At 42.9% G+C, this 27,328-nt stretch overlaps 3 protein-coding genes across 3 annotated transcripts; 1 reads left to right on the top strand and 2 right to left on the bottom strand.

Annotated features, from left to right (window-relative positions):
* Positions 1–1,552: 1,552 nt before the first annotated feature.
* LOC146982874 (dual specificity mitogen-activated protein kinase kinase 6-like) lies at positions 1,553–13,539 on the bottom strand. Its single transcript, XM_085784135.1, has 12 exons — positions 13,189–13,539; positions 9,225–9,291; positions 8,614–8,662; positions 8,391–8,504; positions 8,091–8,210; positions 7,880–7,996; positions 6,283–6,334; positions 6,053–6,180; positions 5,411–5,488; positions 4,167–4,306; positions 3,965–4,010; positions 1,553–3,658 (listed from the first exon to the last, which is right to left on the bottom strand). Exons 1-12 carry the CDS (start codon positions 13,205–13,207, stop codon positions 3,581–3,583), a joined length of 1,008 nt encoding a protein of 335 aa, XP_085640261.1. The 5' UTR covers positions 13,208–13,539; the 3' UTR covers positions 1,553–3,580.
* A 420-nt stretch (positions 13,540–13,959) lies between these two features.
* btbd17b (BTB (POZ) domain containing 17b) lies at positions 13,960–17,727 on the bottom strand. Its single transcript, XM_085784134.1, has 3 exons — positions 17,440–17,727; positions 15,735–16,020; positions 13,960–15,379 (listed from the first exon to the last, which is right to left on the bottom strand). The coding sequence occupies exons 1-3, from the start codon at positions 17,519–17,521 to the stop codon at positions 14,305–14,307; spliced, it is 1,443 nt and encodes a 480-aa protein (XP_085640260.1). The 5' UTR covers positions 17,522–17,727; the 3' UTR covers positions 13,960–14,304.
* A 3,136-nt stretch (positions 17,728–20,863) lies between these two features.
* On the top strand, positions 20,864–25,215 carry LOC146982872 (G protein-coupled receptor family C group 5 member C-like). The gene is made up of 4 exons (XM_085784133.1): positions 20,864–21,178; positions 22,105–23,127; positions 24,601–24,704; positions 24,810–25,215. The coding sequence occupies exons 2-4, from the start codon at positions 22,146–22,148 to the stop codon at positions 24,903–24,905; spliced, it is 1,182 nt and encodes a 393-aa protein (XP_085640259.1). The 5' UTR covers positions 20,864–21,178; positions 22,105–22,145; the 3' UTR covers positions 24,906–25,215.
* The last annotated feature ends 2,113 nt before the right edge of the window (positions 25,216–27,328 follow it).

Raw genomic sequence — 27,328 nt, 5'->3', positions numbered from 1 at the left:
TGCCTGCAGTCGCCTGGCATTGAGTTTTCTCATCCTGGCATGAAGTCATTGGTCTTTGACAGACACACTCAGAATAGAGTAGCTTGTTCAAAGTGAGCTTTTGTTAACCTCTGTTGTTAACGTTCACAGCAAAAAAAAGAAAAAAAAAAGCACTCAGAAAGAGCCATCAACATGATTCTTCTCTATTCATCACACATTCAGAAGAATCACGACTTCCCAAGAAGTGTGCATTCACTCCTGTCCACTTACATAAGGGTGTTTACACAAATAGAAACTGTACCACTTCTGGCAACAGTCATATTGCACGCATTCAGTGTAATAGCTGGAGAATGACTTGCACTTGAAACCTGGGAGAACCCTAATTTGTAACACTGTGTCTAAAAGATAAGGTTGGTGGTTGGATTACTTGAATTTTGGCTTTTCCACTGTCGCTATAGGCTCTACAAAAGCAGGTGAACAAGTTGGAAACTGCTGCTGGTAGAAACCCAAAGACGTTTTATCAGCTGCATCAGTCAGCTCCAGTATCTCTTATCTCGATCAGTGCGCGGTTGCAGGAATAAGAGTCTTAAGTGGAACTGTTAGTGACATGGAAGTGGGATTTAAGTGGCCTGAGGAGCGACCTGAAAAACAAATTAACCAAAAACAGCAAGTAGAAAGAGACCAAAAAAACAAAGCCAGTGTTAATCTGAGTTCTTTCTTGTTGTTGTCAAATACCATGAAAAGACAAAAACCAATGCGTTTGACACTTAACTTCCAATGTTCCTACCCTGTCAATGGCATTCAGGATCAATTTCTCAGAGGTCAAAGTATTTTAGAGTGCTAACAATTGTAGCTTAATTCCAAAAATATTTGTAAGAGACACTGGCTATTGTAGTTTTTCTTAAAGAAAAAGTTTCTCAAACAGGAGTGAATGGTGCGTTTGTTGGAGAATAGTATTGCATTAAAACAATGCAAAAGGATGTGTGTTCAAGTTTAGATACCAATGAATATTACAATACAAGATGTCCTGTTTAAATAGACTCACCAGTGTGACAGGTTTCAGATGCCGAAACACTGCAGAGTGGTTTATAAAACTCAGAGGCAGGATTTTACTACTCCACAATTATCCCATCGGCAACCTCTTGATCCTTGTTTGGAACGTTTTCAAGGCAAACAGTGCATGTACGTTTTCCTCGCAGCAGTGTTTGCTTGCACGTATTTGATCGGCCAACTCAAGAGCCTGAGACGCAACCTGACACCACTTTTACTGTGCTAGAAAGTATTTAGAGCAGCAGCTCTGCAGATCTTCAGCAAAAACTACAGTGTGCATACAGTAATGAAGAAATACAGTATGACAGCTAGTGCAAAACAGTGGCTCGATGTGTTAGAAGGGAATTATGTTGAGCTTTGCTTTGGCCTTACACACAATACTTGCTCATTGCTGGTTCTGGTCTTTTCATGGGATTTGAATATAAGAAACTTCAGTATTATACATCTTCCGTACATTACCCAAACAAACTACTTATTTGAGCTAATCCTGCAGCAAGCGTGAGATGAAGGTTATAAATGAACATACTGAACAATAAAGCCTTTATTTTTTTTTGTCTTTCCATAGTTCAAGTTTGTCAGTCCCACCCAATTAAAAGGTGGCAAATAGAGTGAAGGAGTAAGAGGTAGAGCAAGTGTTCCATTCTCATTGTGATCAGCGTAAAAACTCACTTTTACACACCAAGGGAACGGCCATCCAAAGAAGGCCAACAAAAAAAAAAGAAAAAAAAGAAAAAAAACAGCAGCTTCTTTGTGGTGTTGCTAGCTTTCCCTTATTATTCACAATCATAAATACTCCTAACTCGCTGACTTTTGATAAAGGTCGCACTACAGTGTAAACCAGAGAGGCAATGAGTACTAGCCATGAACAGAGGCATGGCAGTTATCACCATCGTCACTGTCGTCACCATCATCACCACCACCACCACCACCATCATCATCATCATCATCACAGTCTCTGAACACTTGGGAGTGGGGAAACTGCCACATGGCAATGGCCTCTTGTAATGAGTCCAAGGGGCTCTGCATAGTATGGTCTGACAGAGTAGATAATGGCTGCCCACCATGGACTGAAAAGAGGCTCTCGCTCCAGCACTCAAGGAAGAGTACAACCTCAGGGAGGGGGTTAAAAAAAAATGGGGCCGCCGTCTCCTCATGAAGGAGAGCGCAGAAACCTGAGCAGTGGAGCCTGACAGCACATCAGTCCAAAATAGGTGTACGACAGTCAGCTGGCCCTGCGAGTACAAGTGTTTGTGTACGCGTGTCACACTGCATTAAAACTAACTAATACCAACCACTCTACCATTCATCTTCACTGCCAGGTTGGGACAGTGCCATGTTACATTAAAAAAAAAGAAAGAAAAAAGGAGATAGTATTTACATCTTTAACACATAAATTATTTCCCTACCATACTGTCTGTGTAAGGCATAATAAGGTCTCTGGAAAAAAATAAAGAAAATGTAAGTGCCTCATATGAAAAGACTATGCTGACTCCAGAATTGAGAAAAGTCGGCAAAGGGAAGATTAAGCAACCAAATGAATGAGAAGAAGTCCAAAATGAGAGGGAGAGAAGAAAAAAAAAACACAATAAATGCAGTAATTCATGAGAACGATTTGCAAAATGGCACACGGAAAAAAGATAAAGCTGTGAGCTTGTTTCGGCAACCCCTGAATACTTCCAGGTAGTAACAATGGCAGCACTGGAGCCCACCTCTTTAATACCCAAGAAAGAAGAGGAGCACGGAGGGGTCACTGCATGGAGGGTTTGCCTCAGATCACCGATGATATGGGACGCTTTACATTCCTGCATCGGACCGCTGAGCGATCTAGGAATGACTTGCAACTCCTCTTGCCCAGAATGTGACCTTTGACATTTCTTACATGTTTTGTCTCAGCCCTGGAGCCTCCCACGGCCCGGCCCATGACAACTGCAGCCCCTGCACTGACCAATCGCCTGAGGGCGGAACCAGGTCCGTCTGACAAACAAGGCCCTAGTCCGGTAAAATTCACACTTTTCAACGATATACAGTATCAAAACTCTGTATAATGAGAAAAACATACAAACGCTTATGTAAATATAGCTTTCAATATGCAACAACATACACATTAACTGTTGGTTTTGCAGATGAAATTCAAATGATACATACAATATGTGTCACAAAGAAATAATGGCTGGCTCTGTCCATTCTGAAAAGGAGAGAGGAGAGGGGCAGTGGGGGCAAAAAAAAAACAATAGCGGAACAAGACAAAAACAACAAATCAGGTTCAGTTCATATTCGTCATGTTGGATAATTGCGCACACAGGAAGCTTGGAGGAGTGAATTAAACCTCTCCAGTTGGCCATACGAGTTCATATTACCAAAACTCTCCCACTCCAGTGCTGCTGGGCTGCTGTCAGTCTTTGGGTCACCCCCCTGTTGTGTGTGGGTGCATGAGAGTCTGTCATTCCAGTGAGTTTTAACAAAAAAAAAAAAAAAAAAAAAAGGTAGGCCATTGGTTCCTTTGCTGAGAGGTCCCGCCTACCCTGATGGGGTGGAGCCGGGAGGGAGCCCATCAGTCATCCAGGATGACCTTGACAAAACTGGCCACGTCTGTCTCTTTGGAGTCATGCAGGGTGAAAAATGGATGTTTCTGTGTGTAAAGAAAAAACGCATTCAAAACACATTGTTAGACATCTTGACTGATAAATAAATATTTTCACAACTCCGGTTGTATGTTTTCTTTTCTTCTTTTTTTTGACTTTGTTGGTTGTTTACTTGTGAAAAATACACACCCTGGTCATGGTGGGTTAATTGGGTAAGCCTGGCCTCTTGTGGACGAACGCCAGAACCATGGTACAGTGAACATTACAGTATTGGTGTGGCTGGTGACAAATTACTACAATAATATTTGTTGGTGTTTTGGGATGAGAGAAAATAAAATGTTTAACCTGCTTACCATTAATTCTGTATAAGCTGGTCTCTCATTTGGCTTCTTTCTTAAGCTGTAAAAACAAGAGATAAATTCAAAAAAGTGAGAACACAGTGGCTGTAAACGCTGTAAAAACAGAGTAAACACTGACCCCTGCTGGGCCTTTGGCTGCATTCATTTTAACCACCAGGTGAACACAGTGTTGGTCATTGCGTGCGAGGAGACTTACCATTGGGAGATGAAATCTACAAAGTCTGGGGAGAAACGGTCGGCAGGCAACTGTGGAGACGGTTCGTCCACCACCTGTTTGAGCTGCTGGAACGGGGTCCCCCAAGACTCGTAGGGGAATTTCAAAATGGCCAGCTCAATCTGTGAGACAGAGGGAGGCTGATTTAACCACAAACATTTGTGATAGGGAAAACATTTCATGATTGCCTGTTAGGATTTCGGAAATGGTTCAGTAATGATTCAAGTTGAGTCATCTCTGATGAACACCTGCAACTGTTGCAGACATTTCAGAGAATTCTTTAGCACTGTGAATTTTCCAGTTGCTTACTATCAGTACTCTATTTAATTGAACAATGTTTGGAAAGCAATGCAACAATTTCAGGAAACTAATATTACGTTATACTATACAGAATTTAATAATAAGCTGGACCAGTTTTTCCAGACTCAGACACTGGCAAACTTCTGACTGTGACAGCTCTGTAGTTCAGATTTACAAACGCACAAAAAACCCCAACAGAAGCTTCTTTTGTTCTATTCAACTTAAGAAGACACAGACACAGAATGTGTCAGTCTGTAAATTGTGTCATAGTAACTGAGGTCAGCATGAAATGCTATGGGTGCGCCACCAACAAGGCACAGGTATCAAAACTGTCAAGGGTCACCATGACTCAGCATTAGCGCTGGCTCGTGTTTAGAAAGCCGAGTTACCTGTAATGGAAATCCTCAGCAAATATCAACACCAGACACCAGAGATTGGGAATGAGTCAAGGCAGATTTTCCTGTTTTAACCAAATTAAGTTTGTATGTTTTTTTCCCCCTACAATGTGCTTTGACACAACACTCTGCAACGTCAGTCGTAACACAAGGAAACTGCAAAGCATTTCATAATCAAAAGGGATCTAAAGGAAAAGGTGGCAACATAAGACTGAGCTATTTACATTTTGGTATTTGCCACCAGCATTAGGTATAGGTGAAATCAACTCAGTCTCCACCACAGTGAATACACATTTATTACCCATCAGAACAACATATTGTTGTTGTCAATGTTCTTATCCCCATTTAAAACCAGATCTAATTATTAGTATTATTATTAAATAATTGTCAGGAGGAGGGCAGCGAGAACATGGACTCCTGCAGTGATTTATTGTCAGAAAAACTATATCAACACTGGTGTTAACTGTGTGCAGCAGAACACTGAGTATCACAAAGTCACAACGACAATACCCATAATTCAGCCTTACTCACCATTGTGATACCGAGACTCCATATGTCTGATTTGACGCTGTAGCCTTTCTGGTTGAGGTCAGGGTTGATCCGCTCAGGCTGAAATGGAAATTATGATCAATATAAATACTAACACTATAAAGACGTAATCTGATCAATAAAAAACTATTATACTGTACTTTTAGAGACAATATTTTTAAACTATTCTCCTGTATTCTTTGACAAAAAAGAGGAACCAATAAATTAATTAATAATGAGGCGAAAATAAACACACAGTAATTGCATTTACTTTAATTCAGATTTGAATAAAGTCATTCAAGAATTAAAAAGCCATGTAAAAATAAGAATAGCTACAATATGGATTTTAAAACATGCACTGGTCTTGCGAGCCCACATTTTAGGCCTGATGTGTGAGAGCTTTAAGGTTTGGACAGTAGAGGCCTGATTGCCATCAGTCTGGGGTCCAGTTAAGGAGCTCCTGGCCTGTGGATTTCTGGCCTCCCTCCAGGTGAAGAGTGTTTTTCAAAAACCCCAGACACTGACACTGGCCAGGCCTCTTGGGAGCGGTACAATCCCTCAGTAAATTTCGAGAATCCTTCCCCTGAATCTAAGCCATACTGTACCAGGAATCTCCACCCTGATGCCTCCTGGTCCCTTACTCACCGCCATGTAGGGCTTGCAGCCTGCATCCATGGTCTTGGCCACGGAGTCCACCAGGTGGCCACTGATGCCGAAGTCACACATTTTCACTTGGCCCCGAGTGTTGATCAGAACGTTGGAGGGCTTCACATCTGGACAGGGACGTTGTCGGGGGGGGGGGATTATAAAGAAGATGAGACTTACATATTAATGGGAAAACTGAAAACTGCACATAATGACTTCCACTTGCTTACCTCTGTGTATGACTGACAGGTTACTGTGCAGATGCTCTAATGCCTTGACAATCTGTGAGGTGAAAAGGGGAAAATGAAGGGAGACAATGACAAATGTAAATTATATCTTATCAATACAGATGTGTGTTTTACACAACAATTAATAATCATCGTTATGTCCATCACTGGTTAGGTTTGGTGATGTGAACACAGCACAGTGCGCAATCATTTCCAAATGTATGAAATAAAAACACTCAGCAAAATACAGTAAGTGCTTAGAAATTGTTCTACATTTGGGTGAATTTACTTATTTGTTTTTTTCAGGAAGTTTAATGAGAAGTAGATACTTCTCTCATTGTTTGATCCATTTATGAACCGGAAAAAAAGAACTTGTGGTTATAGAGTGGGTTATGTGTTGATAATATGTCTTGATGAAAAGTTAATCCATCACCCTGCACTTAATCTGGGGTGTCTCCAGCTATATTACTGATTGCTTGGTTGCCTGGCGACAGCAAGTCATTATGAACATTACTTTCCATAAAACCACAAATTGCTCTCTTTATCATCTTTGTTTTAATGCTGATTCTATTGTTCCTTTACTGTACATATAAACACACTAGGGGTGCACTGAATGGCATTTTTTGGCCGAAGCCGAATACCGAATAAAATCAAAACGCTTGGCCGAATAACCGAATAATACCGAAAGTGGTTATAAAGTTTTTAAATAAAATATTTTTTTAAACTTAATTTTCAAAGAAAGTAAATGTTTATTGACTATTCTGACAGTTTTTGAATATTCCAGTTGCCATTGCTCATCAAAAAAGCACAAGTTATATAAAGTTTTTCATTTAGGCCTATATCGGCCCATTGTGAGTGCTGAAAGATCTATGCAAGTACATTCCAAAAAAAACCAAGTGTCTTTTAAAACAGTGGTTCCTAACCTTTCTTGGTCAGATTTTTTTTAATTCATCAATTAGGCATTTCAGGCTACTAGACATTTCAGGCGACCTCATTTGAATTTCAGGCGACCCCACGTGGGGTCCCGACCCCAAGGTTGGGAAACACTGTTTTAAAAGCTGTCGGCCACGGACGGAGTGGGCGACATGCTGGGATGAGGAACTTTAGTTTTAACTGCTGCAGCCGTCTCTCCCTCTCGTAGCCTACTCAGCATGCTGTTCAGGGTGTTTGGTTTTTAAATGATTCATTGAAAGGCGCGTTCCTACAGGAACGGTCCCCTCACTCAGCCTTCTCAGTGGCCGTGTCTCCGCTGCAGACAGGACGCACCGGGCTCTTGGAGCGACGTGCAACGGTGCGCGCGGCCGCTGTGCAGCTTTCCCCCCACTGCTCTTGTTGCTGTTGTTTTTCCAGCAGTAGGAGTCACTTACTAATAAAGCTGGGGTTTAAACTGCCGTTTCGATCATCGCGCGATCGCATATTTATCAGACTTTTTTTTTTTTAATATTCGGCCTTGCTTTGCGCTCATTCCACCGAAGGCCGAATGTTGCTTTTTTTGCAATATTCGGCCGAATATATTCGGTTACCGAATATTCGGTGCATCCCTAAAACACACTTTATAATATTTTAGAGTCTAATGAGTCAAATATGGAACTGAACGTACTGCTACTGTGATCTTTCCCAAGATGTCCTCAGGGATGGTTTTGCCTTTATCAATAACGTTCTTATAAAACTTATCCAGAGAGGTGTCCATCAGCTCCATACAGATCCATACATCCCCCTGAAAAAGAGAGGGGAGAAGCGAGATGATGGCAGGTGTCCGTGGTACTCACAAAATACATATGTATGTTATAAGGATTGGACAGTGGCCTCACCTCTCTGAAGAGGGCGCCATAGAAAGTGACAGTGAAGAAGCAGTCCACTGTCCTCATAGAAATGTCCAGGTCCATCAGAAGCCTCTTCTGCTCCAAACTGTTGACTGTGGCACGAATCCTCTGAGGACACAAACATCACAGGTGGGCTGTCATTTGTCATGTCATAGATCTGACAGATCTGACCTAAATGTTTACAAGCTGAGTTCATATGTTGAACGCATCTATGAGTCACGGTGTCTATTTTAAAAGCGTGGTGCATCTACAGAGAGGCCAAACCAGGTAACCCGAGTAGCAGCCTACCTTGACAGCCATGATAACACCACTGGGCACATGTTTCATCTGGTGCACCACGCCGTACGCTCCCCTCCCCAGCTCTGCAATCTCCTCCAAGTCATCTGCCTTCACCACAAAGTTCTGCAGAGAGGAGGCAGACATCACAATAATGTATACTGTATGTATTCAACACGGCAAAAAAAAAAAAAAATAGAACAGCTTTCTCATGGGAATACAGAGCTGGCTTTACCTGATCTCCGATTGTGACGCAAGCTTTAGAGTCGAGATCTCGAGGGGGCCTGCGGAGAGCGAGCAACAATTATGAAAACTGCAAAAACTGTGTCACAACCACAACAACACCCTATGGTCAGTTTTGATGCCACAATACTCAATAATAATACTTATAATAATTCATAGGCTGAAAGACACTGTGCATGTTTATTAAAGCAATTTATGAGCAAACATTAATTAAAGTAAGTGCTAAAACCAATAATAATAAGCTCTCACTCTCTCTGAACCCTGTAACTCTGCAGCTTGTAATTAACAACTGCACCAGGCAGAGGAGCTGTAAATGGAGCGCAGGGACATTCCTGGAAAAAATGTGCAGAGTATTCTGAGAATTTTGCTTTTAATGCATTTCATTAAGGAGAACTATAGTAACGCTGGACTTTTGAGGCCTATGTCAATACACAAATACAATATAATGGATCATATTCATGTTTCTGTGCTGAAATGTATTGCTCCTTACATACACCAACACCACTGTATCTCTGATGAACTAATATTGACCCAGCAACTGTATCAGTCATACTCTAATTCTGTGGCTGCCATCACTACCCCATAGTAAAAGTTGAGCCTTACGCTGCTGCTGGTGCGGGCTGCGCGAACACTTCTTTGGCCAGCTTCAGCCCAGGGTTCTTCTTCTTCCCTTTGGAGACAAGAAAACCATTACCATCTCAGCTCAGATCAGAAATTGATGGCTGATCCACAGTGATCAATAAAACTGTTATTTAGCCGCAACCACAAGCTTGTATCATTTTGTGTTTTGTTGTGAAGGATGAAGGGGAAATGGACTTCATCTCCACAGACTCTAATCATCTGATTTGCCATATTACTCTTGAGGCCTGGCCGAGCCGTTAAGCTTCAAATCACTTACAGTGATAACTACAGAGGCCTTTGTTCGTTTGCTTTTCTCCATAATGGCCTATTGATAGATTTCATTCTATTCTGGTAGTAAGGAGTGTTTTCAAGGTAACAATCAATTTGCAGTTGAAACTGACACAAACCATGGCAAATGATCTGTTATCTAACTGGAGATTAGGTGTACTAAAAGCTGAGGCCCTGCTACAGAGAGAAGGTGGACTCAATGACTAATCGACATTGGTATGATGACTCAAATGCTAAAAGAAAGAGGGGGGTGGGGGTGGGGGGTGCAATGCAATGGAATTGGGCCTTCCTTCCTGTCATCATTTTTTTTTCCCGACACTGAAAACAAATCATCTATTAATGTGTTTTTCTGTTTTGTCACAGTCTAGGACCTGTTAAGATTCTTTTGTTTAAATATCTGGTGTATGCTGCTGTAAACTGTGTTAAATCAGTGACAGCAGCCCATTCATAAACACGGTTTACCAGCAGCCTTTGGGACTTCCCACAAGGGGCTGCAAGGCTCTGCCAGAATGACACAGCTACCGGGCTTACGAGCAACAACACAGGAAACACAGCTCAACTCCTCTTGACACGGACACTTGTGTCGAGCGTGTTGGCTCTTGTTGCAAGGTCGACAGGAAAAACAGAACACTTTTCTTGACCTCTATCTTTGTCCACTCCGATTTGGCCAGATTTTCACCCAGTGGGATATGAAGAGAAACAGTTAAGGTTATTTCCTGTTCTTGCTGCACACAGGGTTGGACGAGAGCTGTGTAATGATTCTATCCCACTTCGCAGGAACTGCTTTGATGCACGAGGAAGGCCCCTTCGCTTTGGAACGAACGCAACAGTTCTTAATAAAAGTGGCACAAGTTAGCAACGGTTGGTATGGCTTTTGGCTGACAGTATTTCTGTGGGGTTGTATTTACCAATGAGTGAGTCACACCACTCCAGTCTGGAGGAAGTATGATTGGGTAAACCCCTCCTTTGCTCGATGAATCTGGAGGGGAAGTGAAGTTTTACCAAGATTTTAGATTCTATGGCCTACCACTGAAACGTCAGTCCAAGGCCATTTTGTGCAGCAGCCCTAAAATAGGTCTACAGTGTCTGGACAGACTACGATAGTTTCACGTGGTAGGGAGAGATTGAAGTGTGATTTACTCACACACTCTGAGTCAAAAATAGATTTTGCGTTTCCTCTGTGTGGGATAAAGTATGAGCACTCAATGCCTTCCGATGACCTGACGAATAAGAACGAGGAACAAAAGTGGAGTAGGACATGAACACTGTGCTGCAGCGCAAAAGCATCTGACATGCCAAACATCTAACACAATGTGTTTTGTTCAAGCTGCTGGGACATATTTAAGAATCCTTTCCTGCTGCAGAGAGACTGCAGACTGTAAATTATACTTAAGTTGACGTTATTACTCAAAGTGTTTCTGTGAAGCATTAATGGACTTGAAATACTATAACACCCCCCTCAGGAAGCAGTCCTGTTCGGGTGTGCTGGTGTGTGCAGTGACCCTGTGGCCAGGGGGCTGTGGGGTGGGATATGACTCATGCCCAGCCAGACTGGACACATCCGCTGAAAACACAACAACTGTCAGGACCCTTTGGGAAATATGATGTCACTTCATTTAGCCCCCCCTTGTTGCTCACTGTCCCCATTCGGGCCAACTGAGGCCAGCGTCACTGCAGCTTACTGCTGCAGGACCTGCTTGGTCCTCAAAATAAGCTTAATAGCACACAATAGTGGCATGACATCAGCCACAGCTGCAGTCAAAGTATATCGAGGCAGCACAGGAAGAATACATGTTACACAGATAGCATTTTCTCAGAAAGGATCCAAACCTCATGTCTAAATATGGCACAAGTTGTATTCGGCAAGTTTATGAAACACCTTTCCCTTGCAAACTTTTATTTCCCACCTCAGAAATGTGAAGGGGTTTATAAGATTAATACATTGTGCATTTTGAGACCTGATGGTATCGTAATCAGATGAGCATTTTTGCTGATGCTGTGCTTACGGTGAAGTGGTGCACTTTTACAGGAAATGCAGCGGTTCTTAGAAAAACCAAAAGATGTTCAGTGGAAAATATCCAGAGTGCAGTAATACACACGTAATGTGGACAAGAATTTCTGGATTGTGCATGAGATCAAACTGTCAATAGCTGTGTGGCAAGTCACCATCAGGAAGCTCTGGCCTCGGAGTGGGTCCATATACAGACAATGATGACTCATGCGCAGATTATCTTCCACACCACCCTATCAGTGCTGTTAGGGAGAACCCAATCTGCAAACATGCCTCAGCAATACCATTAACAGCACTGCAATGCATTTAGGTCCACTAGAGAAGGCACAACTACTTCTTGCAGAAGCCAGGGAAATAAAACTAATTAAAAAAAAACACTTTGACACGCACACTTCAGGCCGGCTTTGGTGCACATAATCATAACAACAACACCAACAAAAAAGCAGAAGCACAGAACCTGTGTAGCAGCTATGCAGCGTCTTGCTTGCAGCCAGTGAACTGTCAACAAAGAGAGGCTGCGGCTAGGTATTGGTGCTGCAAGTCAAAACATGCCATGGTAGGCCAAAGGCTGTGATTGCCTGAGCAGCACGCAGCCAATCTACACAGCGCTCTCAAAAACAGTGTGTACTCCCGACCATGGTAACGCTAGTATGGTTGTGTAACAGCACAAGCGGTGAACTTGAAATGTAAATTGACATCATCATCATCATGCTGTGCGCGTGTGTATGTGTGTGTGCGTATGTGTGTGTGTATGACGCAGAGGAAGGACCTTGATTTTTTTTTTTTTTCCAAAGGTGTGTGTTTTAGTCAGTGGAGTACAGTAATTGCACAGCACGGTCTCACAGTGAGTGACAGGCGGAAGCCAAGTGTATGTGATAGCGCCCTGGTTCCATGGCATCATCACCGCCTGATTTTATTTTTAAATTGCAGGAATTTCCACGATGGGATGGAATAACAAGGGGGGAAAAATAATACACATTTTCATATTGGCACGGTGTTAAATATGTACATTTTTTGTGGGAGGCTAACACATTAGTACACACAGACTCTAGCCAAACGCAAAAAGGTCCCAGTGCAATCGATGAGTCATGAGGCCGAAAAACACAAACACCTGTGGTCCCACTGTGCTTTACTTTACCGAAAGGGAGAAACTAATCTCAGCGCGGACATTTCCAGCTCGACTGGGGTGGTGGTGGTGGTAGTGGTGGTGGGGGGGCTACGTTGGGGAAGTTGCTTGATAATTACATCTTGGCAAAAGTCCTTTATTGTCGCGAAAACTGTGTTAGCTTACCCCCGCACGGGAACTTAGACGGAGCGATGCGTGCGCACCGTTTAGCTAAGATATTAAGAGTAAAAAATAAATAAAAATAATAGCAGCGGCTCCTACGTTGAATACCTTCAGACACAGGGCTGTTACGAGACTTCGCATGAGGATAGAAAGCTGGAAAGATAGGCTGGCTAGCTTCTTTTTTTCTCCTCCTCCTCTCATACATGCAGCCTTCCACCTGGCAAGGTTACTTTTTTTTCTCAAACATTAGCTAGCTTAAACTACTTCCACGCAAACTGCACCTCGGTGTTTAAAAAATGTGTGCAGGGCTGTTTTTAAAAGAGTAGAGAGGGAGGGAGGGCAGAAAAAAACACACTTACCTCCTTTAGACAGAGACATTTCCCCTTTGCTTTGATGAGGGGGAAGGGAAGCACAAAGACTTTTGCCTTTTTTTACTCCCTCCCTCCCTGCATCTACCCTTACACCCGCTCAGGATCGATGGCTTGTCGTGCAAAGAAAAAAACTAGCAGCGACTAAAAAAACGAGACGGTTCGTCCTCGTGCAATCCCCAGCGTCCGATAGCCAGCTCGCGCGTTCAAAGATCGAGCAGCCGATGAATGCACAACTTTAAATAAAGTCTGCGCTGCTTGTACTGTCCGAGTTAGTTTGCTAACAAAACCTGTACTTTGGGTGGCCAAAGTCTGACAGCTGAAGGTTCCAGCGACGTGATGACGTACTTCCTGTCTCGCGCAAAGCATCATGGGTCGCGTAGTCTGCATTGTAATCGCGCTACCTAAAGAAAAGCAAAATTATTTCTAACAATTACTATAACTAATATATATATATATGTATATATATACAAAAATAAAACATACATTGTGCGTCAATAACAATTACAATCACAACCACAGACACGTGTGTATCTCATTGTCTTTTATTATTTTGTTTCAGGATGAAGATACATGCAGGTGTAGTTGCTTTTTAAGCCAATGTAACAATATAAAGAAGAGCAAAAAGGGGAAAAAAGAAAACAAAAACAACAATGTCGACCACAGCATACAAAGGAACATTGATAATGGGACTGCACCTTATTTTAAACCTTTTGGTTTGTGAACAGCAAACATATAAGTATATGTCACAGGCCAAGAGCCATGAACTAAAACTAAGAGCTAAGACCATAAAATATCTGAACACATACAGTACAGTTAAGTGTTTTTTTTTTCTTACTATGCATAACATACTGGAAAACCCCACCATCACTGATGCTATAACCACTGTTGAGCTGTTGAATTGTGAGTCCTTGATTGTACCAGACACCTCCTTGCTAAGTAGTTGGAAGACAACAAAATGTACAAGCTAAATAACAATGGAGATGTCACAGATTCTGACACATAAAAATGTATTGTGATATGAGTGTACTTTGGAATGTGAGCATGTGATTGTATGGGTGGAGGGCGGGTAACCGGCGTCGGTGAGGTCACACCAAATTCCTGTCTTTACTTCCTAGCGACAAGTAGGGTATGGTAGAGAGGTTTTATTACAATGTGCAGATAGAGGGAGCTGTCAATAAGGTATTCTGATACACGACGCTGCAGGTCAGCATCCACCAGGAAATCTCCAGCCTCCTCTGTGCTTTGGTGGAAGTTGTAGACATGGCGAACCACCACTTTACCCTGCTGCCTTGCCATTACAATCACTGTCTTCTGGAAGCTCACGCCGGCAAAGTCTGGACTAGAAGTGGCCGGTGTTACGATGATGCGAGGTCGACCTCCATCGGTGCGAGTGGGCTGCATTGCGCCCAGCTCGGTATAGGTTGACCTGGCGCTGAGTGGGAGCCAACGAGGGGAGAACAGGGCGTTCCATGTCACGCGCTTACTGGAGTCATGGCCGCTGGGTCCAAGCTGGGTCTGGAAGCTGTAACTGCGGTCATCACGGGTGGGGTTATTGATGACCCAAGGGGAACCCCAGGAAGAGGACAGGTAGTTACGGGGAGTGAAAATACTACAGTTGACATCAAAGTACTTGGCAAGGTGGATAGGTGAGGCAGAGTGAAATTGGAATGCTAGATAGAGGAGATCACGGATAGTCTCGTAATACTTCACCATGAGGGCAGATTGCTTCTGAAGACGGAAGAGGTGCTGAGGGGGGATCATGCCGTATCGAACGGCCTTGAGGGCAGTCTCGACCGTCGCACTGTCAGGCTGGTTCTGGCTAATCCAGGCCTCCAGGGCCTCGTAGAGCTCCAGCTCACTCTGCAGAATGAGGTCAGAGCGCTGGAGCAAGGAGAGGAGCAGGTCTTCACTGATGGAGCCCCATTCTCCGCTCTGCAGCACGGATGACAAGTTCCAGGACAGGTACTGCAGGCAGCTGTCCCGCAGGGCCATGTCCCCAATTTGTAGTGCATAGTTGTACCAGCCGACCACATGGCCCGTGGGAGAATCACTAGACAGATGCAGGGTCATATACTGGGTCAGACCCTGCTGCAAGCCCCATACATGATACTTGCTGGCCAGCTTATGCAGGGAAATGGCCTGATCTAGCCGCACCGAGATGTCACCACAATACAGATACCTGCAAGAGATGAAAAACAAACAAAATACCCCTGTAACAGTCATGTAAAAAAAAAAGGAAAAACACTAATAAAGGAGAACACAATCTTTCCGTGAGGCATACTATTTTGAAGCTGTGTTCTCTTCTCACATCTGAGTCACTGAAAAAACCCACACTGTCCGATATTTGACTGTGAGCCTCAAACAGCAGGCGTAATTTTAGACTATTTCACAAGATGGAGCATCTCACTTCTCCAAATATAAAGGAGAGAAGCAAAATGGTGGGATAAGACGTTTAATGTAATGTCTGTGGAACATACAAAGGAATCAGCTCCACTTTTGTTTAATTAATCCAACTCATCGTGAGTCACCCTCACCTGATAAACTTCTCAAAGACAGCAGCACAGTCGGGCGCCTCCCTCAAAACCAAAAGGCTGTTGTTGCGGGTGAGGAGCAGTTCCTCAAAGATGTCACTCTGCAAGGTGAGAACCAGACTGTGAGCCTGGATCACCTTCACCTCGTCCGTGCTGATGGTATGCACCCGGAGAGTGACATCGCTGCCATTCCCCATGTTCAGGAGCGTCTCCATGCGCTGCACCATACTCATGGAGTGATTCAGAACCGTGGCCCCATTGTCCAATGATGCCTCCTGCTTCAGGGCAGCTGTGGAGAGAGCAAGACTGTGGACAACAGCAACACCTGACAGAAACACTTTCATCACTATTTTCATTCAGGGGACATTTCTCTTGTTCTCCTGCAATTGCAATTAGCTAAGCTAATAAGTCATTTCTATTTTAAGCACTATAATTTGCATTAACCCGACTGTGTTCTCTCTAAGATTTCACAGCCGCTTTCATGTGCATCCGTTCTACAACTTAAATCAGATTTGATACAGCAAGAACTGGAAGAAGAAAAGAAAAGAAAAAAAAAACCCTAACCCTCCGACTGAACCACAACTGATAAAATGTGCCATGGAGAAACCAGACCTGCACTTCCTTCTGTTTTGTGGTTTTAATTAACAGAGAAAGTGAGCAACAAGCCAGGTGGCTGACTCAGACAACCTCAATACCAGGTGCTCCAAAAAGGATCATGAGCTTGCAGCACCGCTGCAGATGGCTGCTTCTATGGGTCCTCTTCAGCGTATGCACAAGTAGCACTTAACTGGAGAATCACACATGAAAGACTCAGCATGACAAGCTGCTGTATCCATTCTGCTCTGCCACAGTCATCAGCAGCTTTGTTGGCCTGTTACTGGGGGTTTAATGAGACACAGGGGGAGCACACTTGGCTCCCTGCGATGCCTCACGGTCTTCATTTCTCCGCCACAATCAAGTGCCCCCACTTCAAAGTAACCTTTTTCCAATTAGACGGCAAGCTCCCTGAGCCAGCTGAGCATGATGGATTGTGTGGAGGTTTGTATTGACAAATAATTTCTGGCACAATTGAACAATCACTATAACAAGGAAACAGTAGATGCTCTCTATTACATAATTTACGGTTTTCAATACTGTAAGAAAAAAAAAACATCTGACAGATTAAATTCAAAGTAGACACAAAAAAGTAATGAATAAAGAATGGACCAGTGTCTCTTCCACTCAAGCTAAATAAAATATATTATACACAGTCCCCAAATTAGATGAGTTGGTGCTCACGAGGAATTTTAAATGATATCTACAATGACAGCAAAGGAATGTGGCCCTCAATAGCTCTGGTCAAAGTCAGATCTTCTTTAAGGAGTAGGAAAAGCTTTCCCTCAGTGCTTATACAGTATACTGTATTACTGAGCCGGCACAAAGCCAGGCAGTAAATGCACTTGCCTGTCTTTCCCTGCACCCAGCAGACAGATAGATGAGGACAGGATGAGTAGAATAGATAAATACCCATCCCCTGCCCTGAGGCTGGGCGCGAGCCACACATTCATGCTGTGCTCTACTACCCACTGACAATATGAGGGAAGCTGGACTGAAATAGAACAAAACAGCTTCTACTCACAGTCTAAGATATTAACAAAAAAAAACAAAAAAAGACGCAAAAATAAAATTCTAACAATTAAAACTAGTGATGCCGTAGTTGTCACCTTACCTCCTCTAACTGTGACAGAGTGGAGGAGCAGGGTGCCCACAAAGACCCAGGCAGGGATCCCTTGTTCACAAGAGCGCACCATATCTTCCCAGTTATTCCCTGCCTCTCTTCCTTTCCTCTGTGCCACTCTTCCCTGACCCTTCTTCTTGCCGCTTGCTGCTGCCTTTGTCGTGTGTGTGTGCAGAAAAGGTGTGTTGCCCCGTGTGTGCCGCCCGGCTCCCTGTCCCGCACTCTTTATGTAGGACGCTGGCCTTTCCCTGGCGCATCTCGCAACCCCATGGACTCCATTGATTGGTGGAATCTGGCAGGGGCGTTGCTATAGCGACAGCTTTGATTTTGAATTTCTCCCTTTTGGATGTTGCATGGCATTGATCAACGGCACCGGGGGCCAGCCAAGGACTCAACATTTTCCCTTCTTTTTTTTAAAATTTAAAAGTCATTGGGGTTAGGTGCTCTTTTAACAATCAATATTAACAGACATTCACATTTTAATGGTATTCTGAAGGCAACATCTCTGGACTGCAAAATATGCTTGTGATATCCATGATAAGTACAATCACAGCCGTTTAATTAGTCAATTAATTAGAATAGCTTGCCACTGAGACTATCTGCCAAGAGTAATTGACATTCTAATAGGCATGACCAACTGCAGTCAATCAAATTTCATCATTCATTTACAGGGCAGTTCTTTTCAGCTGACATTTATTATCTCTCTGATGGCATATTAATCTAAGTAATGGGAGGATAATTTCATTGGTGCTTGGTCTACTCATCAATATAAGGCAAGCTCTCTTCATCAAATTCAACTACCAATCAGGATTTTAGTTGTGAATTTACTGAGATACCAATACACATATTTTATCTATGTGCATAAAATAATATAATAAAGTTTCTGGGAGCATCATTAAGTAGCGGACCATCCATCACCACAAAGAAGGCAGAAGTTTTCATGAATATGTGTGACAGACAAGTTCCAGCAGGATGTGGCGTTAATGGCCGCTGCTGGCAAGGAACATACTAACCTCAGCGCTATGATAATCGATATGAAATGCTAAAATGACTCTAAGTGAGCTCAGGAGCCATATGACATGTATCCTGGAAAAACATGCACTAACTGGGATACAATGGGGTGAAAAGGCAGCTATGACAGTGCCTGTGGTCATGACCTCAGGCCTTGAAGAAATATTTACAGTTCCACTAAAATGACCCTTTAGTTACCACTCAGCCAGCATTGATCCATCAGTCAGAGATGACTGATGAGATACCAGTTAAACATGTATCAAAAAGTTAGATGTTATTCTAATATTAATTTAAAATAATCTATGCATCTGCAGGCCATTATAGTCCTGTCAGAAAAGTTCTACTAACACGCAGCACCATGATGAATGTGTTTAAAATAGCTCCCATCTAATGTGCTCACTATGGGACAGACGAGGCGAGACACCATCTCGGAGGGAATTGGGTTGTGGTGAAGCCCTGAGGGCTGCCTGGCTGCAGTGAGGATGCTGGAGACGACACATCCTTCCTGCGAGACCCCAACCTGAGCCACTGCTATGAATAACCTGACAGGTTCTGAGAGGAGCGCGGTGCTGAGGTGCCCTAATGAAGCCTGCTGCACCAACCTGGATGGGGCAAAATAGACAAGGCATTGTGGATCATTTATGGTGGCAAGTTCAATCTGTTATATTTTATTTTGTGAAGTGAATATTGACTGGTATGAATGTAAATAATGGATCTTGTACTCTCAATATGTAAGATATTTGTTTACCCAAAGTGTAGCTGTGTGCTAAAACTGACCCATTTGGTTGTTTAGCTACGGAATTAAGATTAGAATAAACCCAAAGCGCCTTTCTTTTTTTGTTTATACGTGTGCATCTGAAAAAGGCATGTCCTTGATTAGGGTCACATTGCTTTCTCCTTTGAGATCATCTCTCATGAAGAATCTGCAAACAGGGCCACAGTGCAAAGGGGTGGAGTGGCGATCTGCTGGATTTGCGAGAGCACCCCTCGGGACAAGATCCATTGAGAGATCAATGCACCACAGGGGACTCCATCACACAGTATAAACAGTACGTTTAGCACAGGCTGCGTGCCAGAATTAGCTTCAATAAGGCGTCCTGGATGACCTTATTCTCGTGCTAAAGCCGGAGGGACTGCACTAGATAAACCAGGTCTCCAAAAAGATGCTGAATGCATGTTAATATGTAAAATGTTAACAAAGCGTTACACAAAGAAAAAAGGACGTTGAGGACATCATGAAATACGTAGAGATGACAATTCTGCTATTTTCTCTCTGCATCTAAAATTCCCTCTTGCAATTACTCACTCTTTTGTGGCAAAATCTTTTTCTAATTATAAACTACACATTTTACAACTGGAGTAAATGTTGTGACTTATGGCACACAAAAAAAAGAATGAATCAAATATTCTGGTTTATCTTTAGGGGGAAAAACGTAGCTCCTACACTGTATTCTAGTGTAATGTATTTGTCACGATTGTCTATGATCACAAAATACTGCAAACACTGAAGAAATATATCACTTTAAAAATGGAACATTTGACTTTCAATCCCAGCAATGGAGTTTGTCATTTTTATATGCAGCCCAGCCCTTAAGCAGATTTCAGATGTGTAAACGTTTTATTGCAGTGAGCATAACTTTCTTCTAAAAGCTTAAAATCGATGGCATCAGTCAATGTTCTTATTTATCAAATGGTTGTTAAGTGGCATGGCCTACAACAGATCAATAACAAGATCTATTTTGCTGTGTAGTCTGATTTGATTGTGTTTCACTGGAAAAAAAAAATACAGAAGTCAATCTCTTCTATAATAAAATTTTCCACCAGGTGGCTCTGCAAACTGAACACAGTCTCACCTCTGATCACGACTGCTCACTCTGACACACACACACACACACACACAGAGAAAAAAGACATCTGTGAAATATATATAGCCTACTCCTGTTTATTGTTCACAGGAATTAGTTTCACTCTAAAAAAAAAAGCCACCCTTCTTTCCTCTGAATTGTTCTTTAATTAAACAACTGTACACAGGTAATTTTCTTCACTAAAACTGAAAGTAGGCCAACTCAACAAGTCAGATTTGTGTGAAGCAGCTTGATCATTTCCAAATAAATCACTAATCACAATACTGACCCAATCACTAGACGCGTGAAAGCCATTAATCACCACATCAGTGAGTCACAAAATCAAAGACTGCTGCACAGACAGGTCCTTGCCATGTTGCTGCAGCATACAAGTGTCACTTGCGCAGTTGAGTGGTGCCTTTGTTTTGGATGTAAGCTGCCTGAAACAAATAAATAGGCTGGGTGCTAATCTCACGGAATATGCAAAGCTGCAAACACCGGGGAGGCTGGATACGGATACAGAGTGACACAGGGAGAGAGGTTGGATCTGAGTAGTAATAACCGCACAGGGAAACGACTTTGATGCGACTGCGGGTGATACGATGGTAACATGGTTCTATAACAACCCGGGAAGGAGTGGGCGGATGGGGGACAGGCCATGATTGAACAAGGGTGGGGGGGAACAGTGAATCTATTAAGTGGATATTTGAATGTGCAGAAATTGGTCTAGTAATCTATCAGGAGTTTTATCGAGACAAAAAAATCAAAGCATCTACCTCGGTCGAGACGGGTTTCACTCCGGAGGTGCATGGGCTATTCTCATCGGGGGCCATCCACCTGAGTCACCTGTTGAAGCTGCTGCGTTTTCACTCCAGGTAAGAAGTCTCTGACAGAAAATGACTTAGGCCTCCCGACTATAAACTAATGTAGGCTAATACTCCTGTCATTACATTCACATCGTTGGTCAATTATTTACTAGAATATATGTAATTGCGGTGGTTTATTATGGGTGTGCCGCTCTTAACTTTCTGTAAACTTAACATTCGTTGTTCTGTGAAAACTTCCCATCTCCATAACGTTCCATGAGCTCAGCCAAAGGTTTTGCAACGGATCCTCAAATGGGTTTAATTCATGTTAAAGAAGTAGGATAATTACTTATTTCACTCGACCGCACAATCTGTGAATAACCAGATGTGAAGTAGCTATGTGGTTTTCACTGGCAGTGACACTCTCCCTTGATTATTTAAGGATGCGTTGGTGTTGCTGGCATTTGGAAGTTGCTGGGATGAAAGTAGATTATAAAAGAATCTTAATTTTGATTTAAGATGTTTGACCACATTAAGTGGAGCAGGGATGCTGGGTTAGGGTGAGGGTGGAGAGACTCCTTATGTCTGCTGGTAAGATGTTAAGATGAAGCCTCTGTAAATTAGAAGGTGTAGAATAGCTTGACTGAGACTGATCTGTGATTAAAATCCACATTAGAGTGACAATTAAAGGCAGGGGAGACAATGTGTTTTAATCACAGGATTCTTCAGTAACTTTAATGAACCTTCTCAATTATCTCCGTGTCTACTCTACATACTTAGATCACTTACAGTATAAGACTCAACAGGACATAATCTAGACACTGTTTGGTTACTGTGCCATGACAGAATAAGGGACAGGGAAAACAAATTCTGTGTTCCGACACATGCAAAGTCTGTAGTTCGTTATGCCTGCTATTTTGGATGCAAATAATGAAGTCGGGTGCCATATCATTTGAATTCAACTTTTAACAGTGACGTTGTTTTTTTTCCGGTAGGTTTGTGAACAAACAAGGAGAACAAAACAAGCAGTGAAGCCATGGACCCGATCTCAAGTGTTCCAAAAGGATGCGATAACAGCCTCAGCCCCATCTACTACAACCTGTGTGACCTGACTGCAGTGTGGGGGGTTGTGGTGGAGGCCGTTGCTGCTGCTGGCGTGGTGACCTCCTTTGTCCTCTTCATCATCCTCATGGCCTCCTTACCATTTGTGACCAACAAGAAGAGAAAGGGTATGGTGATCCTGCAGGCAGCCGTCCTGGTCTTTACTCTGGGACTCTTTGGACTCACTTTTGCCTTCATAGTGGACCAGCACTCGGTCACCTGTGCTGCACGCAGGTTCCTGTTTGGAGTTCTGTTCTCAGGCTGCCTGAGCTGCCTGGTGATGCACGGGCTGTGGCTCACACTGCTGCAGCGGAGATGCCAGGGCCCCCGGAGTTGGATGCTCTGTCTGGGAGCCCTGGGTTTGTGGCTGGTTGAGGTGATCATCAACACCGAGTGGCTTGTGATCACGATGGTCAGGAGCCCACCTGGAGTTTTCAACGTCCCCGACGTGTCCTGCGGAATTTTTAAGCAGGACTTTGTGATGTCGCTTATTTATGTGATGGCTCTGCTGGTCGCCGTGGTGCTGATGGCCGTGCCCTCACTGACACACAAGAGCAAGCAGTGGCACCGGGATGGAGCTTTCATCCTGGTCACGGGGCTCCTCACCTTGGCTATCTGGGTGGCTTGGATTGTCATGTATCTCTATGGGAACAACAAAGTGGGGAACTCCAGCTGGGATGATCCCACTCTGGCTGTAGCTGTGGTGTCAAATGCCTGGGTGTTCCTCTTCCTCTACACCATCCCGGAAATCTGCTTATTGAGCAAGGAGGACCCAGACCAGGAAGAACCCCATGATGGAGAACATGTCTATCCTGCCAGAAGCCTGGTTTATGACACGATCCTTAAGGAGCCAGAGGCGTCACATCAGAACGTGTACATGGAGAATAAAGCTTTCTCCATGGATGAGCCTCCAACAGGTATAGTATGACACATCATTGTCTGTGATTAATCTGCAGATGAATATGTGGTTTCTTATTAAATCTAATTGCATGAGATAGTAAGAAATCAGGCTAGCGTAAAAGAGAATCAGTAAACTCCCTGACATAAGCTGCAGCAGAGGTTAGGAGGTATAAGGGCATACTACAAATAGTAGAGGATGTGGCTGCTTTCCCTGAGAAATGATCCAGCAGAAGTATCCGCTTACGCAAATTTGCATTGAAAAACAGCCTGGTGAGTGATGCTCACCACATGGCAAATGTATTGTCTGTGAACACTGTTAAAGTGACTGATCAGACAGTGTGAAGGACATTGAATAAAGTCAGCCTCTATAGATGGCTTCCAAGAATAAATAAATAAACCACTGCTCACAAAAAAGGCACACAACTGCAAGACTGAGCTTTGCCAAAGGGAATGAAAGGAAGCCTGATGAATGCTGGCAGCACATTCATTGGTTTGATGAAACCACCATAAATTTGTTTGGATCAGATTGGGTCCGGCGTGTTTTGGCGTGGACCTGACCAGGACCAACACAGTGAACGCGTGGTGCCGACTGTCAAAGAAAAGATGAGTCCATAGTAGTGATATTATTTACTGGGGATGTTCTGAGCTCTGTTGCACACCACTGTACTAGATGGATGCTGAAACGTCAGAACCAAAATTCAAAATTTAGCTGCAGGACAGAAAAGCACTTCACTCTAGTAACAGTCTCGGCAATATTGGCAGCACGGATAGATTGTGAAATAATTGGCCGGGTCTATTCATTTTACCAAGAGTAAAACACTGCAACAGTTTTGCTGTTATTTTCCATTTGTCAGTCTGTATAAACCCAGCTCCTGTCAACAAGAATAATAATGGAATAGACGAGAATATCAACTTGCAGGCAGGCCAGAAATGTTTAGTGCAATGATTTGTCAGCACAATCATCATTGTTCATATCCCCTCACACACAAACAGCTTGGAAGGGTGTTGACAATAATGCAGTGTAATTGCAGATTACAGTGTGTTGTCTCGTCTTTTTTTTTGGAAGGGTGTTTATTCTCTGTTCACCTCTTTTAGCTTTGAGTGTGATTATCATGGTGCACAGATAAAGAGTCAAAACTATTTCATGTTTTTCTCTGTAGAATAAGAATACTAAACAGTTTGCAAATTGATCTAAAAACCCAAATAAGCACAGACGAGGCTTGTATTAGTTTTACTCTTGCCTCCCTGTGCCATTTAAGCATTGTGCTCCTTTTTAGGACCACAGTCTGATCTACTTACTGAAGGTTGTGTCCTTGGGCAATTTTATGAGGCAGTGGCCCGTACTTGAAAACAGACATTGCTATACGGCAGTCACAGAGTCTTTAAATAATGTATTAACTTGTAAACAACATTAGAATGGAGATCTTGGATTGTTTCATTCTCAGTGTTGATCTGTTTTTTAAAATCCTCTTCCACCCTTTCTCTACCAGTACCCACAAAGCCGGTGTCTCCATATGGGGCTTACAACGGTCAGGTGCGAAGTTGTGTTTACCAGCCTACAGAAATAGCCCTGATTGCAAAGGGATTAACAAAGGTGAGTGTGTTCACAATACTTTCAACCCAAAAAAAACATTGCTATCAGTGCCACTGCTGCCACCACCACCATCTGAAATAATCACTTCCTGGTGTGTTTTTACAGATGAACCAAGATGCTATGATATCTCGAGGCACAGCTCCCCCTTTTAATCCAGGAAGCGGCATCTCCCCGTCTTGTCCAGAGTCCTTACCATCCTAAGGATTGTCACACACAGGCGGACTGTCGAGAACACATTGCACACTCAGTTGTTATAGCTATTAAATAAAACTCTTCTTCTAGCATCAGTTACTAGTAGAAAATGTAATGCATGTCCCTTTCTAGTCTTTAGGAAAATGCTTTCAATAATGACACTGTGGTGAATCTACAGCAATATGCAGTAATATGACCTAGTTCCTCTCCCAGACTTCCTAATTTTGCCTTATACTTTATTTTCTCTGTTCAGGCACTGCTTGTCTGTTCTGTATGTACAAAGACTGGGTGTCATTAATAAAAGATTACAATGACTAGAGATGGGCAGCCTGTAGAGGATAATATATTCAGAGCTAATATGAAGATTTCCATATGGAAAGGTTGTGTTGCAGCTTGTGCCTTATTTCCATTCTCACTATATGGAAACTAGTGCTTTTAAACTTCTATTGCGAACTGTTAACCAGCTTTGCTCACTTGTAGCTTGACTCATTGAACTCTATAGAAGACAATCCTCCATATTGTGTATAGAATGTATACGTCTCTATGAGAAAGCCATGATTTCGCCTTCTAGTTTCATTAACTCTGTTTTTGTTTTGTTTTTTAAATCAATGTCCCAAAACAGAATGATGTATAAAACTGTCCAATGAGGTGGTGGTGGTTTGGGTTTGCAATTCAGACCTCCTCTGAAGCCATATGATTTTGTAGGAGTTTTGAATTTCAAAAAAAGGAAGTTTTATGTGAACGGGGTAAATTTTAACTTATTAAAGCTTTAAAGGTTCTTTAAATTCTCTGAGGCTGTTGCATCATATTATTTTGGGTGGTATGTTCTAGGAGTTGTTACCAGCAAACAGGAGTTGGATACTGAAAGAGGAAGTGTCAGGAGGATTACCATCTACACTGCCTAGAACAGTCATTTACATATCTATGCGTAATAAGCTCAAACAGGTGAAGGGAGTGGCTGTGGGGTGAGGGTTTTCACTGCTAAACAACGCAGAAACTATCGGTCATGCTGAGCGTTATCACGAGTATGTTAAAAGAAAAACATGAATCCATGTAACAGTCTTTATCTATTTGAATTTATGGCTGAACCGAAGAAAATCTAACCATTCAAATTTGGAGCAGTGAAGTGAGATTTAATGGAGTGTGTAATATAAACTGCACGGTCAGACTGTAGCAGCAGAAAAAAGTCTGCCAAGAGCCTTCACAGCATGCATGTTTGTTGCATAAGAATCCGAGTGGACGGCAAATGATCACACAATCACACACACTCATCCACATACTGACTGAACGCGGTTTAACCACTGAAACTGTTTTCTAAAGCTACTGTGGTTATATAACATAGGGGCATATTCATTTTGGACAAATTAGCATGGACTACTACTTTGCTTATGCTGAGCTCTTCCTTTTCTCAACACAGAGGAACAGTTATTCAACTATAATTTGACACACATGCACGCACGCACACACACTTTTAAGAGCCTCGGAGTGAGCTGTGGCTGCCTAGCAGCAGGCTGAGTAGGCGCTCTCCCAATCACTCCCACCATCCTGTACTGTCAGCAGCCATGAGTGCTTGCTCAAAGAGGAAATTGCTCACAAACTGGAAATGAGACAGATCAGAATTATACAACAGCACACATGCAGATTTTACACTGTAATGCCTTCTGCCTGCACCCGTTGATCTCCAGTGCACGCAGGTCTATGCATCAGATGTAATAAAGAGGGCACAGAGCTGCAAGAAAACATGCAGAGTGGCAGTGCAGCTTGTCAACATGAAAAATGTAACCAAATGTAAACAACACTGAGCAGTCAAGACACGTGACAGAATATTTTCTTAGCATTTCTAACAACAGCCTCTTCACTTAGCTTCATTTATTTAGTCGTTCCTTTCCTATCATCGCTGATTAATGAGCAAAACTGTGGGCTGTCCCAGAGGAGCCCTGCTGGCTGATTCTCTGCTATAAAAATGTAGCCTAACAGCTAAAGTGTATCTTTGCAGAAAAGCAACCCTGCAATTTAAATGTGTTGAACTTTATTTAAATTGTATTAGAGATGAAATTGTGACCAGCGACTTGACCTGAATTCATTAACAGCATCTTTCCCTGACAGGCAGCAACTACAAGTCCCCTGATATTATGAATAGCTGTCTTGTGCACATGGACACAGGTGGTTTCCTGACCAGTGGTGGTTGGGCACAGCTCGGGGGATGCAGCACTACCAATCACACGCAGCTGTCCCCACTTAATACATTTCCTTGTCACTGTGACAACCCTCAGAGGACAAACAGTGACACACACACACACACACACAAAAAGATTGAGGGTTTTACAGGTTAACCTGAACAAACAGACCAGACAACAGGCATATAGTATTACTAATGGTAATGCCATCTGGTGATATTATTCAGTAGATCACTATTACAAAAACATTAACAT

This window comes from Trachurus japonicus, chromosome 8 (genome assembly GCF_045865225.1).
Source record: "Trachurus japonicus isolate A0001 chromosome 8, Traja_1.0".
Taxonomy (NCBI): Eukaryota; Metazoa; Chordata; class Actinopteri; order Carangiformes; family Carangidae; genus Trachurus; species Trachurus japonicus.
This window is presented reverse-complemented; position numbering and strand designations above follow the sequence as displayed.

Excerpts from the sequence above, each read along its gene's own strand:
- LOC146982874 (XM_085784135.1), bottom strand. Across the intron at positions 6,181-6,282 it reads CCTGTCAGTCATACACAGAG|ATGTGAAGCCCTCCAACGTT; the intron begins GTAAGCAAGTGG and ends GTCCCTGTCCAG. Across the intron at positions 4,307-5,410 it reads GGAGTCTCGGTATCACAATG|ATTGAGCTGGCCATTTTGAA; the intron begins GTGAGTAAGGCT and ends TCTGTCTCACAG.
- LOC146982872 (XM_085784133.1), top strand. The coding sequence starts at position 22,146 with ATGGACCCGATCTCAAGTGTTCCAAAAGGATGCGATAACAGCCTCAGC. Across the intron at positions 23,128-24,600 it reads CATGGATGAGCCTCCAACAG|TACCCACAAAGCCGGTGTCT; the intron begins GTATAGTATGAC and ends TTTCTCTACCAG. Across the intron at positions 24,705-24,809 it reads TTGCAAAGGGATTAACAAAG|ATGAACCAAGATGCTATGAT; the intron begins GTGAGTGTGTTC and ends GTGTTTTTACAG.
- btbd17b (XM_085784134.1), bottom strand. The coding sequence starts at position 17,521 with ATGGTGCGCTCTTGTGAACAAGGGATCCCTGCCTGGGTCTTTGTGGGC. Across the intron at positions 16,021-17,439 it reads CTCTGTCACAGTTAGAGGAG|CTGCCCTGAAGCAGGAGGCA; the intron begins GTAAGGTGACAA and ends CTCTCTCCACAG. Across the intron at positions 15,380-15,734 it reads GTCTTTGAGAAGTTTATCAG|GTATCTGTATTGTGGTGACA; the intron begins GTGAGGGTGACT and ends CATCTCTTGCAG.